A 16,463-nucleotide genomic window follows, 5' to 3' on the forward strand; every position below is an offset into this window, starting at 1 on the left:
GTCCCAGCACTCCTGGCTTTGTCTACTTTTTAGAAGAATATTTTATAAGTAAAGTTTGAGGTGCTTCATCAGTGTAAGACGCTACTATTTGCAGGACTTGTAAGGAAAATAGGAATGTCTTAGGTTTAGTTTAGTAATCATTGAGGATGTAGCCCAGGTTCAAATACATGGGAGACAGGGGGGAATGGGGCTGGAGAGATAGATGGCTTAGTGGTCAAGCATGTGGGTTGCCCTTCCAGAGGACTCGAATTCAGTCTCCAGCACCCATATGGCAGTTCACAACGGTCTACATCTCCAGTTCCAGAGGATCTAGCACTCTCACACAGGTATACCTGCAGGCAAAATAACAATGCACATAAAAATTAATAAATAAAAAAATACATGGGAAAGTTCGTTCCCTCTGAATTCTCATTTTGGGGGTCTATTCTTTCTGTTAACTGAAGACGAATATTAAATTTGTGATTTTTTTCTGTTTCATATGTCTTTCCTTATAACTTCCCTTGCATTTTAGTTGCTGTCGCTCTACATTTGTAGATTTTAATAATACTCTATTTCCCATTTTAAGTCTTAGTAGAGTCTTCATTAATTTATTGGAATTAAAGGGGGAAAGACTTGTGTTTAATCGTTCTTTTTCTTGATACAGTAAAACCTGGCTGTTTTTCCTTTTTTTCTTTCTTCCTTTATTTTAAAGATGTACTTTTATTCATTTAAATTATGTGTATGTGTGGGGGTTTGTGTACAAGTGAATGCATTCACACAAACATAGCCACACATATACACACCCAATTTTTAAAAATATATTTATGTATACTGTAAAACTATATATAAAACTATATATAATAAAATCATATATATACATATATACATACACACACGTATGTATGTATGTATATCAACTGAAAATGAACAAAAGTCAGTAACTGCGCTGAGAGAACTATTACCCAGAATAGGAAAACAGAAAACAAAAACATAAATATCTCAAGATATTGTCTCACTGATAAAATAAGAACAGGCTGTCAAAAACAAAAGATGAGAGGACAATTTTGGGTGTAGGCCCTTACCTCATCTTGTTGAAGACAGGCTTGTTCACCACTGCAGTGGACACCAGGCTAGCTGGCCCAAGCTTCCACGGAGTCTCTTGTCTCTGCCTACCCTCTTGCTATAGGAACACTGAGATAATATGCCTGAGTGTGCCCAGATTTATGTGGAATCTGGGGATTTGAACTTGGCTCTTTACATTCAAATGACAATCACTTTAGCCTCTGAGCCATCTGCCCAGCCCTTATATTTTATAGGCACTATTGTCTCTTTGTTGACACATTTGAACAATGTTTGCACTTTCTGTGAAGATTCTGCTCATTCAGTGATACTCTTTGCTGGAAACTTCTTTCAGTTCTTCACAGCATGGGTAACTGAACATTTGTCACATGCTTGGCCTTATATTCCACTCTTAGTCATCTTCATTGTGAACTCCTTGAACACAGTTCCTGCATCTTCTTCATCTTTATAGGAGAGGCATTAGAACGAAGAGGTTAGAGAAAGGAAGCTCCATTTGAGCCCCATCCTCTGTTTACTCCCCAGAGAACCTTAAACAAGTTACTTAGCCTCTCAGTGGATTTTTCCCTCTGTGAGTGGTTTTAATAGTGCTTACCTCACAAAGATGTTTGGAAGTTTAAATGAAATAACAGCACAGTAAAGCTTGAAGTATACTTTTCTTTTTCTCTACTCCTTACAGCTCCCAGCCCATGGAGTGCTTCACCCACACAGGCCTTCAGTCAGCAACAATTAAATTAATGAGTGAGTGAATGAGTGAATGAATGAATGAAGATACAAAATGCTTTGCTTAATTTTATCTTTTGCATTGACTAAGGCTAGAAAATAAACCTGGGCCCATGAATGCCCACTACTTGTTTTTACCCATACATTCAGAATCAATGAGACTTCAAATTGCATTTCATGGTTCCTAAAATAAAGAAGGAACTGGGCTTTGTTTGAACAAAGTATGACCCTTCCATAAAACACAGAAGTCTGTTTAATTCATTGGTTATTTAGATTCTCAGATAAGCAGTTGTTTTCTTTTTTATCTTCCTTGAAGCTTGAGAAGTAGCCACAAACAGAACTCATCATTGGTATTAAAGTAGGATTTGATTCAGAAGAGAATTGTAGGTGACTGCCTACAAACAGACTCCACAAGCCCAGGACTCTGTGCGTGTGTAAATTGTGTAAATTCTGTGTGTGAGTTTTGCTTTGCTCTTTCCTGTTCCAGTGAATGTGGTGTGTCATCTCCCTCTGTCAGATTCTTATCATACAAGAACGAACAGTCTTCTTCCTCCTTACATTGTTTAAACTGAGCTGGGGAGTCGTATCTCTCTTTATGTTTTCAGAAGGAAGTATCTCTGGTTATTTTTCACATCAAGTATTGAACTTTGTTGAGGAAGGGCAAAGGGTGGGGTGCATTGTGAAATAATACATCTACAAAATTCTCTTCTTCTGCACTCCTCCATAGGATGGCACTTCTAAACATCTTGGTAACTTGCTAGAAATGATGTACCAGGAGCCAGCACGATGGTCCTACACATTCCAGACCCTTTCCTTCATGAGCCGCCTGAAAGTGCAGCTGGAGCCCATCCCAGGGAGACTCCTGCAGGCAGAGAAGTCTGTGCGAGTCTTTGAGAGGTCTGTGTACAGTGACAGGTAAGACACCAAACACGGCCAACCACAGAGGCTATGCTTACAGTGGTGTGGTTTTTCTTTGTGTAGTCTCTGATCTTGGCTCACTAGTCATTGTAAGATGTCTGTGTGGCCAGCTTTTGAGTGTCCTCTCAGAGCTCTGTTAGTTATAGGTGCTTTGCTGCTTGCTTAAAACAGGGTTTCAGCTGTACCCTGGCTGTCCTGGAACTCAGTGTCAACCAGGCTGGCCTTGTTCTCATCGGTGATCCTCCCACCTCTGCTTTCTGGGAATTGGGATTGCATATGTGCCACTATGCCTGTTGTTGTTAAAAAACTACATGAGTCAAGCAGGGCAGTAATGGCTCATGCCTTTAACCCTCTGTGAGTTCAAGGCCAGCCTGCTCTACAGAGTGAGTTCCAGGACAGCCAAGAGAACCCTGTCTCCAAAGATCATTTAAAAAAAAAAAAAAAAAAAAAAAAAAGGAACAGCTCCCTGGGTCTTGACATTTCCTTATAAAGAAGTGGGCAGTTGGTCATACTTTGTGCCATTTCCTCATCAAAGCTGCTTTCATTAAAGGATAACCTGGTACAAATTCTAATCTCAAGAACATTTATATTCCTTTAAAAATGTTCTCCAGGAGCTAGGAGTGTGAGTCAGTGGTGCTTTTTGTGCCCAGGACATGAGTTGAAGCCCCAGTGCCAAAGGGAGGAAGTATGAATCCTTTATTTGTTTGATCAGTTTAGTTTTTTGGGGGTTTTCTTTTTGTTGTTGTTTTTTGTTTTTTTTGTTTGGTTTGGTTTGGTTTGGTTTTTGGTTTTTCAAGACAGGATTTCTCTGTGTAGCCCTGGCTGTCCTGGAACTCACTCTGTAGACCAGGCTGGCCTCGAACTCTCGAGCTCAGAAATCCACCTGCCTCTGCCTCCCAAGCGCTGGGATTAAAGGCGTGCGCTACCACCGCCCAGCCTAGAACTTTTCAATTCTTGTCACTTTCAGTGAGCTTTAGCTAAAACATTCTAGTCTGGGCAAGTTCACTTTTGAAGTTTGCAAATTAGCTTCTTTATGGTCTAGGAAAAACAGTTCAGATGGCTTAGAGCTGCTGGCTACTGAGTGCCAGTCACCGTCCTGAGCAGCTCGAAAGTGTGACCTGCAGTCATCTCTGCCATTCATTGAGAGGCAGGTATCCCAAGGCAACATGGGCTGTGGAAGCTGCAACTAGGGTCGGACTCTGCAGAGTCATTTTAAAAGTCACTCTCTTAAAAGTGACACTGCTTTGCAGTTTGCACGTCCCTGAGCCAGTCACCCAGGAATATGTTTCATTTCTCAGAAGTGGCTAGTTGCTGATCGTTGCCTTAGAGACTGGAGTCATTGCTGTGGATGCAAATTGTGTTTAATATCAAGCTTTAAAAGCAGAATCGACCCTTTTGAAACCATGGTTTATACATCTCTGGTTTCTCAATGTACCAGATCCTCCTTTCCTGAGAAGTAAGCAAAGAGGGAAGTTACTTTGGTATTCAGCATCAGCCCTGTTTGATCTGATTGGAAGCTCAGCAGAGGAAGCTAGGTTCCTGTGTGCTCTGGAGGGGAGGTCGCTCTCTCGGTCCTACTAAACTCAGCTCCAGAGCTGACACCACAGGAAGATCACTCCCTTGCTTCTCAGCTACAAATCAGGATAGCTCAATAGCTGAAGACTCAGCAGCCCTCACTCTGAAATGCAGTATGGAAGAGTGGCTTTACCCTGCATTCTCTTGGGCTTTGTTTGGAGTCTTGCTGTAGTAATGAGGAAATGTCAGAGGTTCAGGTTTCCATGTACTTGCCATGTGTCTTGGCCAGTTTCCCTTTCTAGAGCCCCTGTCCTTGCCGTGCGCTGCTCCGTGTGTAGGCTGTAGCATGGCCTGTGTAGGTGGTATTTGTCACTACAAGGCTGGGAGCTGTAGACTGAAAATTCAGATTTCCAGGGCTGGAAAGACGGCCCAGCAGTTAAGAGCATTTGCTTCTCTTCTAGGGGAGCCAAAGATAATTCCCAACACCCACATCAAATGGCTCACAGCTGCCTGTAAGTCTAGCCCAGAGGATCCAGAGCCCTCTTCTGGCCTCCACAAGCACCCACATGGAAACATACATACACACACACACACACACACACACACACACACACACACAAATAATAGAAATAAAATTTGTAAACTCTTTATTGATTCTCTGTGAGGTTCACATCATGCACCCCAGTCCCGCTCGTCTCCCCGTCCCATGTTATCTGCCCTCCATACTTTCAAACTCTCCTCCTAAAAGAAAATAAACACACAAACAAAAAAATAAACAAAACAGCTATAGTGTGTCACAGTGTGTCCCCCAGTGTACCTCTCTGTCCACACATCTTGTAAATGTTCATTGCAATGAGTCATTGGTCTGGTTCGAGGTCTCTGGCTTCTATCACACCATCAATATTGGATCCTCAGGGGCGACTCCTGGTTATCCTGTTGCTGCCCTGTGTCATGGCGCGACCCTGCAGGCTTGGGTTGGTAGGACCAGCCCTTTCATGCACTCCAACAGATAATGGGGTGGGCCAACTCAAATCCCCAGATCTGGGCATAGCTGGTAACTGAGCAGGTCAGCCTGCTGGCCCTCCCACGTCTGCACCTCCAGGGTGAACTCTCCAGCCCTGCTCAGGCTAGGCCATCATCAGCCTGTGGCAGGGTCAGCTCTCCTACTGTCCTGCCCTCCCCCACACCTCCAGAGCCAGCTCCACTGTGCTGCCCAGTTGAGCTTGGGGCCTACTCTCCCAAGTGCTGCAGCTGGTGAGGGCCTGGGACAGCTGTCCAGCTCACACCCATCAGGGCCAGCTCTCCTGTGTTGCTCAGGCAAGCTGCAGGGCCAGCTGTCTCGCTCTCATGACCTTGAGGCCAGCTCTCCCAACTGCTGCAGGGGTCAAGGGGCAAGGGGCAGAGGAGATAGGGATTTTTTTTGGGGGGGTGATATTTTTAAAATCAGATTATGTTTAAGTGCTGATAGGAGCTAGAATGGTTAAGTAGTTTGGATAAGCAGGAAACAAGCCTGTTACTGATTTTTCTACTTTTCTCCCGCTCCTGACTTTCTTCCCACTTCCCATTCTTCCTCCACTCCAACCTCCCCCTCAACAATTCCAACCAGGTATATCTTTGCAAAGAATCTGTTTGAGAATGGCTCCCTGAGTGATGTCGAGTGGCACATCTATCAGGACTGGCACGCCTTTCTCCTGCAGGAGTTTGCAGACCGGCTTTTGTTACATGGCTTCATCTATCTCCAGGCTTCTCCCCAGGTAACTCTGAGCCTACAACCTTAGGTTTCACTGTGTGAAACTGGGAACGCTGCCACCGAGAGGTGATGTTGGCGCATGCCTTAATCCCAGCATGAAGCAGGCGGGTGTTGGTGAGTTAAGGAAGGGCCAGCACTACCCAGAGAAACCCTCTCTCAAAAAAATAAAAATAAATAAAATTTTTAAAATCCACACTTAATGTCTATATTGTTTGGGGTTTTGTTTTGTTTTAAGAACTTCAGGGGCTGGGCGGTGGTGGCGCACGCCTTTTATCCCAGCACTTGGGAGACAGAGGCAGGTGGATTTCTGAGTTTGACTGAGTTTGAGGCCAGCCTGGTCTACAGAGTGAGTTCTAGGACAGCCAGGGCTACACAGAGAAACTCTGTCTCGAAAAACCAAAAAAAAAAAAAAAAAAGAACTAAAGAAAACATAAGAGATGACGTCCTGCAAGCTTCTGGTTTCTTGGTTGGAGAAGTTAGTTTCTGGCCATCCCCCAGCATAGAGAGTAGTCTACACCAGTACTCCAGTATTGACTACCCATCTCCCGTGGTCTTCTGCAGCTGCAGCTGTGGCAGCATGCTCACACAGTTGCCTGTGTATAGAAGTAACCCTGTGGTAATGGAAAGAGCTAGAACAAACTTCGTTGTTTTTATAGTTCCTGCAGGTCTGCAGGTCGGACGCTCAGATCTGCAGCCACCTGGCCTATGCAGTTTCCTTCCTGTGTCGGGTCAGCTGAGGCTTCAGTGGTACCTTTTGTTTTCTGTCTAGGATATGGGGAAAGAAGGAATGTTTTCTCCCCTTATCCTAAATTGTTGCCCACAGTTTGGTCCTTGAGAAGTCCCTTAGGCAAGCAAACTATAGAAGTGCCCTCTGCCTCTGATTCTGTAACTTGAACTTGGGAGCCAGTTTAGCCCATGGGATGATGTCATGACAGGAGACCTCTGGAGACAGCATTGGCCCTTGGCTCCTACTGACTGGACCTTGGCTGGACCCTGGAAAGCTTTCCACTGAAGGGGGTCTTCATCTGTAAAGTAGATTTCTTGAAAGACTTGCAGGGCAGGATTCCCAGTCAAGGCAAAGCAGGTTTTGAGAGATACTGCTGTCAACTTTTGAGAGACAATTTGCAAATATGATCAGATGCCAGGTACGCCCATTGTTGCAGAAAGCAAGCCAGCTGTCTGCAGGCTGGGGCTGAGCTTGTGGACAGAAGGGAGCCTGGGGGCACACTGAGCGGAGTCAGAGAACAAGTAAGAAAGTTCCTGTCATGCCATATTTCATGGCCCCCATAGAAAGGACCAGAAGGAAGGGGCAGCCAGGAGAGGGACTTCTGAGTGCAGCTGGAACTGGATTTGTGTATTCTTGCCTTTTTGACCTTTTTTAAGGGTTTTTTTTTTAAGTCGGGCGTGGCTCACACCTTTAATCTCAGCACTTGGGAGGCAGAGGCAGGCGGATTTCTGAGTTGACTGAGTTTGAGGCTAGCCTGGTCTACAGAGTGAGTTCCAGGACAGCCAGGGCTACACAGAGAAACCCTGTCTCGAAGGAAAAAAAAAAAGGTTTTTTTGAGACATGGTCTCACAATGTAGCTCTGGCTGTTCTGGACTGGCCTCAGATTCACAGACTCACAGACTATGTCTGCCTCTGCCTCCTAGGTGCTAGGGTTAAGAGTGTGCCCCACCACACCTGGCTGCATTTACTTATTTATTTATTTATTTATTTACTTTCTTATTTACTTATTTATTCTTCTTTTTATATTTATTTATTTTATGTCTATAAGTACCCTGTACTCATAAGAGGACAATCAGATCCCATTATAGATAGTTGTGAGCCACCATGTGGTTGCCAGGATTTGAACTCAGGACCTCTGAAAGCAATTGGTGTTCTTAACTGCTGAGCCATCTTTCCAACCCCACATTTTTTTTCTATTATGACGTTTACTCCTCCTCTTCTAGCAATTCCTCTTCATCTTTGTGTGTGTGTGTGTGTGTGTGTGTGTGTGTGTGTGTGACAGAGACAGAGAGAGACAGAGAAGAGACAGAGAGAGTCAACTTCACTTCTCTCTTTCCATTCTCCCATGGATTCCAGGGCTGGATCTTAAGTCACCAATCCTTCTTTTCTAGTACAGGTTACCTGCTGAGCCATCTTGCCAAACCCATCAGGGGAGCACTTGGATTATAATGAAAAAGGTAGATCACAGTGGGGAGTAAGAGAGTCTAGATGAAGTTTCAGGTCCAAATAAAATTGAACTAAATATTGGAAAGAGTTAAGGGCTGAGAAGAGTCTTCTGTGAACTGAAGTGGTTTGGCCAGCTGAGGCACATTGACCAATTGCTTTCAGTGGTCTTTCTTGCTAAGGAGGAATAGAGGCACATTGTAAAGGCTGGTGACTTTACAGGTAGAAAATAGTCCCTGAGTTGTACAGAGGAGCCTGCTCCCACAGAGGATGGCAGGATGTGGCTGAGGCAGGTTTCTAGGGGAGGGGAGGTCTCTCCAGCTGTGAGGTGCTGTGGAATAGGACAGAGTGGAGCTGTAGGCCGAGTTAGAGACAGCATTAGATTTCCCTTGGGATTCATAAGGTGGCTGGACTTAGAGTAGTAGGGGTTGAAGGCTGTGGCCAGGAGAAGGAAGACTGTTGACCTAATCTATTCTGAGAGATACAGAACAGGGTGGCTTTCTCAGGGCCAGGCCACCATTGCTGGGAGGAGCAGAGGGGCCAGTGGCCTGAGTCCTTCCTGGAGTAGGATAGAGCTGCTTCGCTTTTTGATTCTGTGGTATGGAGGTTGGACCCAGACCCTGGGATCCATAAAACAAGCAAGTCTCCCTTACCTTCCTTCTTAATGTCCATTGAGGGGCCTGTATGGAGTGCCAGGGTGGTGGTGGTTATAGTGATTGTCATTGGGGGCTGCTTTGTCCCTTAGAAGAGACCAGTTGAAGTATTTCATCTCATAATGAGACTTTTTGGGACTAGTTTGAGATTTTAGTGCTGTTTGGATGGTGTTAGATAAAGGAACCCAGGAATGCCAGAGGATGAGCAGGACACAAATTCAAGCCAGCACCCAGCACAACACAGACGCCTGCCAGACACTGGCTTTAGAGTCTGAGATGGGCTCCAGGCCCATCTACCTATCCTCCCCTTAAATTCAAGGAAGCTGGCAATCACAGTAGTGACAATTGGAGGAGAAATGGCTGGGCTTGTATCCCCTTACCCCTTGGGGTCAAGAAGAGGAAGTGTGGCTGGCCGCGAGCCTCAGGATGCCCATCCCTGTCTGCGACAGTGAAGCTGGGACAGAGTACTCAGGGACTGCGTGGGAATAAGTGTCACCTGCGCTTGAAGCTAGAGGGCGTAGTCAGCAGAGCCTTTGACAGTCACAGCCGGGCAGGTTGGGAAGCGTGGCCACAGGGTCCCTGCCACTTCAGTCTGGTGTGTGCTCCCATGTGCACTGGAAATGACGTGGGGCCAGGATAAATCACTCAGTAAAGAGAGAATTATGCCAAATATTCAAAGTAGGACTTGGCCTAGACTTTAGAGGAAAGAAAAGTTTGTTCAGTTTAGCAAATTAATAATAAAAAAGGAAATGCTAACTGAGTTTAATAGATCCAGGCTGGTGTCAATGGCTGTCTGTAGTCAATGGGCGGTAATTATAAATAGCTTTTGCAAGAATTGTTCTGTCCTTGTGTGTATTTGAAAATATGGTTATATTTTTTTAAATATTTATTTCAATTCAGAAGACATTTTTCTCTCAGAGTAAAAATTAAGTAACTTAGCTGAAGCTGCCTGCTTGTGGGAATGTAGCCTCTGAGGAGGCAATTGGGCAGTTCTAGTAGGAAGAGCTCATGCCTTTTGCCCTGTTAATTCTGGTGCTTAGAGTTGAGTCCATAGATACGCTGGCACACAGACAGACTGTTCTGTTACATGCACCACTGTTTGTAGTAGCCAAGCATTGGAGATGACCCGAGTGCTTGTTAGAGGGGCCTGGCTGAACATACTATGCTATAAAATAGAGTGCTGTACTGTGACAAGGTCTCATCACTTCATAGCCTAGCCGGCCTGGAACTCACTAGAAGGATTCAGATTTCAGCCACCCAGTGCTAGATTTCTAAGTGTAAGCCATGCTAAGTGAGAACAGTGAATCACTGTTTAAGTGAGAGTCAAACCCTCGGGAGGCAGACAGGTGCAGGTAGATTTCTGAGTTCGAGGCTAGCCTGGTCTACAGAGTGAGTTCCAGGACAGCCCGGGGAGAGGGGGAGGGAGGGAGGGAGGGAGGGAGGGAGGGAGGGAGAGAGAGAGAGAGAGAGAGAGAGAGAGAGAGAGAGAGAGAGAGAGAATATGAATATGTCACAGAGACAGAACATCAAACCCTAAGTACAGAATATGCCGTGGAGTCTTGTCTCCGTTCTCAGAAGATTGAGTCAAGAATGCATATGTGCATAGACTGTCCCAGTGCCACTGAGAGCACAGTCCCAGTGCTTTGACTGAGGAGAACTGAGTAGCAGAAGTCAGGAGGATAGGGAACACATAAGCTACAGAGCTCCAGGTCAGCCTGGAGCACACCTAGAACTACCTCAAAAAATAAAGTCAAAGAAGATAGAACTCGACAAGCAGGCTGGGGAAGGAGGGTGCTAAAAAGAATTTGTTTGCGTAGTTTCATTTCCTTAGGAAAGATGGGAGTGGGGGGGGGGGGCCCCAAACACAGGGGTTAACCCCACCCACACTCTGAGGACAGTTGACATTGAATAAGGAAGTATTTGACCAGGCAGAAAGAGGAACAAGGGCAATTCAGGCAAAACAAACATTTGGAGCGGAGGTTCTGAAGTGTGAAGGAGCTTGGCTTGTCCCACAGGAAGGAGGCCAAATCTGGCTGAAGCCGGGAGCAAGGCAGGGACTAAGGAAGCTGAGGACAAGTACTGTGGCCTTATGTGCTGTGGGAAGGAATTGCAGTTCTCAGAGGCAGAGGCCCTCAGACCTGCAGGTGGAGGCAGAGTGAAACTCTGCAAAGGGGCGGGGAGAGAGGCCTTAGTGTCAAGACTCAGATTCCACTTCATTTTGTGTTACCTTTGACTTATGCAGATGTTTCGTCTACTCTAGAGTGAGTGCTTAATCTAGAGATGTTTCAAATTGCTTGCCACTTTGTAAGTAGAATGGTACTCACAAGCCAGGCACAGTGGTGCATGCCTATAACCCTACCACCTGGAAAGCTGAGGCAGGAGGATGGCAAGTTCATAACTTCTTGAAGTCTTTGGTTATACCTGTAGCTGGTAAAGACCCTGTGGAGCAAAGTATTTTAAGCAGGGGCACAAGAACCATAGAAGACTGGAGTGAGGGGCAAACTGGAAGGGCAGAATGACTTTTGGCAATCCTAATTAATGTGCCTTACCTCAGAGCAGTCTCAGCTGCCTTCGGGTGGGTGGAGGATGGAGAAAAGGGAGCCCACCCAAACTGCTTGCCACAAACGTGATAGCTGACTGGCTCTAAGGCCCGTGCTCTCTCCGTGCACTTCTTCACCTCCAGGAGACAGGAAGAAGCAGACTCTTGAAGTGTCCAGATGAAAGGCATGAGTGCCAAGGCAGAGGTGAGAGAACAGGGCCAGCTAGAGAGAGTGGGATCTCCTGGTTTCTTGATGTGCTCGGGGAGAAGAGAAAGAAGGGTAGTTTCCAGCTCCCAGTGTGGCTGGCTGGGTGGATGGTGTTCGCTTTTAACCAGTTGAAGCTACTCCAAGGAAGAGCAGTCTGAGGCAGGAGTAGACAACACAGTACCCATGCCCTGAGCAAAAAAACAAGGCAGCAGATGCAGAGTCATGGGCTGTGGTACCAAAGAGGACATGCAGACATTTTGTGGGTTGTTTGGCCCTGTAAGACTGAAATGTAACTGCAGGGGGATTGTCTTTTAGGTTTGTATGGAGAGGCTGTACCAGAGGGGCAGAGAAGAAGAGAAAGGCATTGAACTGGCCTATCTTAAACAGCTGCATGGTCAGCACGAAGACTGGTTTATTAACAAGACTACCAAGTAAGTATGTAACAGACAGACGAGAGCCTCTGCCACCGTGCTGAGCACAGCCTTAGCTCTCGGTGGAGCTGCAAGGATGCTGGATGCTGGACATGCCCAGCATCTCTCGGCGAGATGGCACATGGAGTAGAATCCATTGGTCCCAAGGGGCAACTGTTGGATTCTCTCTCCCTTCTTTCCATCCTTCTTTTCTTTTCTCTAGATTGTACCTTGTGATGAATGCTTGTCCTAATTGGCTCAGGATGGAGGACTGGAGTTGTTTAGAAAATGTCCGTTTTGGTTGACATTTTTAGTGTCCTCTGTCTGGCTTGGGTTGCTCAGGCCAGTGTTTGAATGCTGACTTCAGCAGCAGTCTGAAGACTAGAGAACCGCCTCAGCCTTCTACTCCACAGGCAGCTTTAGTTTTGAGCCTCTGGATGGGTCTGGAGGAAAGTGAGTGGCATGACCCCAGCATCTCTCTCTTGCTGCTCCAGGCTCCACTTTGAAGCTCTGCAGCATGTGCCAGTGCTGGTGCTGAATGTCAGCGAAGATTTCTCTGAAAATGCCGCCAAGCAAGAGGAGCTCCTGGGACAGGTGAGCAGAGCTCGTCTCCCGGCCTCTGCCTCAGACTCTGTTGCTTTGTGCTTCAAATTGCCTTTCACACTCCAAAACCCTGAGAGCGTAGGCAAATTACAAATAAAACCCCAGCTCTAAAGTGCATGGGACTAGGAAGTATCAGTCAGTTAGGTGACTGCCTCCTGTAAGGTGTTCTAAAGTGGGGGACAGGAGACAGGTGGGTTCTGTTCCCAGCCACCACTCCCTGCTGTCTGACCCTGGGTAGCTTGTGTTTCCTCGAGTTATAAATGCTCATGAGACTGGAGACATATAGACTGAGGGAAGGACTGAGACTCCAGAGTAACGTTAGCTCTTCTTCTCCTGCAGGTCAACACCTTTATAAGGAACCTGTAATCTATGAGTAGACATCTTGACTGTGGTCTGGGCTCGTCCCGTTATGCACATCCCCTTGCCCCTTGACCCCTTACGCATCCCCACACTTGGGTGTGTGCTGTCTTCATACTGCCATTGTCTTTTTTTTTTTCTTTTTTTAATCTCAAGCACTTTGAAAATAAAGCTGACTTTGCTATTTTTCTAATCCAGTTGGTCATTTATTTCAGGACTATTGTGCCTGTTCTCTATCCATATTAGATACCAATTTTCACCTAAGAAAAGTCTTAGCCTTTCTTCACCAGCATTCCTGTGTGATCAGGTGTCCTTTTGATAGTTCAGGGCAGGACTATCTTAGAGCTGCCAGCCAGGCCCTGCCTTGCATGAAGTTTGTGTGCCCAGAATGGAGAAATGAGTACACACCCCAGCTGCTTCTTTAGTGCTTCATATCCACTGCCCCTGATGCTGAGGAGGGATGAGGGGCTTATCCCAGTCCTGCAGCTAAAGAGACAGAATATGGGGAGAGCGGCCTCTGACATTTAGGGTTGGCTGTCCTGGTCTTCTGCTTACCTCAGAGCCTTAGCAGTGAGATTCAGACAGCAGGAAGGAGAGATGCTCTCAGCAGGGAAAACAGAGTGACTTGGTGCAGCTAAAGTGCTCCACAGCAAGAAACCCAAGTCAAGACTACAAGAGACCTCAGCCCTCTACAGTCCTGCAGGCACACAAGACAGTAATGAGTCAGGACTTACCATCCTTTATGCTTTGAGAAAGTGTTGGATTCTTTTTTCTTTTTTTTTTTCTTTTTTTTTTTGAGACAGGGTTTCTCTCTATAGCCCTGGTTGTCGTGTCGTGGAACTCACTCTGTAGACCAGGCTAGAGTGTTGGACTCTTTACTAACAAATACATGAGGTTTTCAACAACACACTTAACAGTTTCTTTTTTTTTTTTTCTTTTTTAGGTTTTTCAAGACAGGGTTTCTCTGTGTAGCCCTGGCTGTCCTGGAACTCACTCGGTAGACCAGGCTGGCCTCAAACTCAGAAATCCGCCTGCCTCTGCCTCCCAAGTACTGGGATTAAAGGCGTGCGCCACCACCACCCGGCTTTTTTTTTTTTTTAACAGTTTATCACATTAAAAAAAAATAAAAATGTCCGGGCGGTGGTGGTGCACACCTTTAATCCCAGCACTTGGGAGGCAGAGGCGGGTGGATTTCTGAGTTCGAGGCCAGCCTGGTCTACAGAGTGAGTGAGTAGCCAGAGCTACACAGAGACACCCTGTCTTGAAAAAACCCAAAAAAATAAAATAAAGTAAAAAAATAAAAATGTTTCTTTTTTGTTGCTGGAGTTAACACCATGACCAAAAACAACTTTGAGGTGGTTCATTTTAGCTTACTGGTTACAGCCCATCATGGAGGGAAGTCAAGGTTGGAGCTTAAAGCAGAAACCATGGGAGGAGTGCTGCTTACTGGCTTGCTTGGGAGTTCATGGTCCATTACTTTCTTACACAGCACAGACTCACAGTGACCTGGGTCAACCTATATCAATCAGGAATCAAAAAGCTTCATACATGTGCCCATAGGTCAATCTGAAGACAATTGCTTAGTTGAGATTCCGTTTTCAAGGTTTCTCTGGGTTTGTGTCAACTTGACAGTGAAAGCTATGTCATACAGCAAACTATTTCATCCAGTAATATGTACAAGTCAGACTTTTCTTTGTGTAATCATAAGGTTGTATATCCACAGCAAATTCCAGAGCATTCCTTCAGAAGAAAGCCTATACCCTGTTTTCTCTTAATTGTCCCTGCCTGCAGCCCTAGGCTCCCAGCATGTCCTGTCTGTAGAGTGATGGTGAGTCTCTGTGACTAGATTCTCCATGTGTAGTCTCTGTGACTCACCTCTGTTACTCAGCATCGTGTTCAGAGGTTCAACCAGATCGCAGCGTGCGTCCACGCTTCCTTCTTATGACTAAGCAACAATTTATTTCATTGCGGTGACACACTTTGTTTATCCATTCAAGGGAATCTGCCACTGTCACTGTTGCCAGCTTCATGCCCATAGAGTGCTGCCTCACTGTGCCTGTGACAGCATGCCATCACTCCCTGTGCCTGTGACAGCATGCCATCCCTGTGCCTGTGACAGCATGCCATCACTGTGCCTGTGACAGCATGCCTTAGAAGGCCGATGATGCCAGATATCCTTTGTGGTTCATGGCCATCTGAGTCTCTACTTAAGAAAGTGCCTATTCACACAGTTTGCCTTCTCACTTGAATGATTTAGCCTCTTAATGACTTATAAGAGTCCTTTTGGTAGTTGGGATATATGTTTCTTATCAGAGAAATGCATGACTTAAGATTAGTTCTCATTCTGTTGCCTTTTTTGTCTTGTTTTTTTAAGATATTTTTATTTTTAATGATGTGTATGTATTCATGTGTGTCTGGGATAGGGGTATATATACAGATACCTATTGATGCCAGTAGAGGGCGTCATATCTCTGGAGCTGGGGGTTAGAGGTGGTTGTAAGTCACCTGACATGGTGCTGGGACCCAGACTCCAGTGCTCTGTTAGAGCAGGAAGAGCTCTTAAGTACTGAGCTGTTTTTCCAGCTCCCCCACCCCCATTTGAGACAGGTTCTCAGGGGGTCCAGGCTGACTGTGAACTGTGTAGCAGGGGGTAGCCTTGAACTTTTGTTCCTTTTGCCTTAGCCTCATGAGTACTGGTGTTGCAGTTTTTGGTAAAGTCTACTGAGGCACACAGCCTTGTGCATTGATGAAGCCCACTTTTTATTTTTGTCACTTAGGCTTTTGTGGTTACAGCCAAACAGCAGAGTAGCTCTCAGAGTTAAGTAACAGATTAGCTCATAAAAATAGCAGCGCTTTGCAGATTGTGATGTGGTGAAGCACAGGCCTAGAACCCGTGTTTCTAATGTGGATCACAGTTGTGAAAGTTCTCAGACAACAGAAGGGAAAAGGAAATAGCTTTGGGGAAGGAAGGCTGTTCTATGCAAATGCCACAGTCCCTGGGAAAACAAGCAGGAAATCACCTGCCTCAGGTAAGGACTACCCTGCCCTTTGGGCTCACTTTGCCTTTGGGCTGTCCTCTTTGCTGGGATTCTCCCACCACTCAGCGGTCCTCACTTTCTGCCTGCTGGCCTGACTCAGTTTTGATCCCTCAGTTGATGAAGTGTTTGTGTCCCTTGCTCTCTCTGTCCATGGCTCACTTGTCTGAGTGATCGTGTATTTGTTTTTTATTGTTGCCATAAACTCACATTGACACATAGACATGAATATTTTTAAATATATACTTACTTTAAAGTGTTGCCTCCTACAACCAGTCTCCTCACCCATGAAGAAGCCTCTGCTGTGGTTTACTGAGTGTACTACTGTCCTGCTAACAAAATGTGTACTTTCCTCATTTCCTGCATGTGCCTCGGCCATTGAAGGATTAGCCAGTGTCCTTTACTGCAAACAGAAGCACCGTACTGTAAGGTTTAAGTTTCAGAGTTCAGTGTTCACGAGGACCCAGAATATCTGCAAAGAGAGTGGTCTCCTTCTGTCTAGTGAGACTGTGGGAGAAAGACTCCT

General features: G+C 45.8%; 1 protein-coding gene across 2 annotated transcripts in view; it reads left to right on the forward strand.

Annotated features, from left to right (window-relative positions):
* The window catches only part of Dguok (deoxyguanosine kinase), a 28,169-nt gene extending 15,094 nt beyond the window's left edge, over positions 1–13,075 (forward strand). The window contains exons 3-7 of one of the 2 annotated variants that reach the window (XR_003710714.1): positions 2,507–2,694; positions 5,819–5,966; positions 11,469–11,529; positions 11,848–11,963; positions 12,437–12,536. Coding sequence is in view for 1 of the 2 variants with exons in the window: in XM_028762490.1 (XP_028618323.1) it covers positions 2,507–2,694; positions 5,819–5,966; positions 11,848–11,963; positions 12,437–12,536; positions 12,885–12,911 (579 nt within the window). In the remaining variant the exon portion in view is untranslated. Of the gene's footprint in view, positions 1–2,506; positions 2,695–5,818; positions 5,967–11,468; positions 11,530–11,847; positions 11,964–12,436; positions 12,537–12,884 lie in introns of those variants that run through there. The other variant, XM_028762490.1, reaches the window with a different exon arrangement.
* Positions 13,076–16,463: the final 3,388 nt, after the last annotated feature.

Source organism: Grammomys surdaster, unplaced genomic scaffold (assembly GCF_004785775.1).
Source record: "Grammomys surdaster isolate TR1022 unplaced genomic scaffold, NIH_TR_1.0 133, whole genome shotgun sequence".
NCBI classification, from domain to species: domain Eukaryota; kingdom Metazoa; phylum Chordata; class Mammalia; order Rodentia; family Muridae; genus Grammomys; species Grammomys surdaster.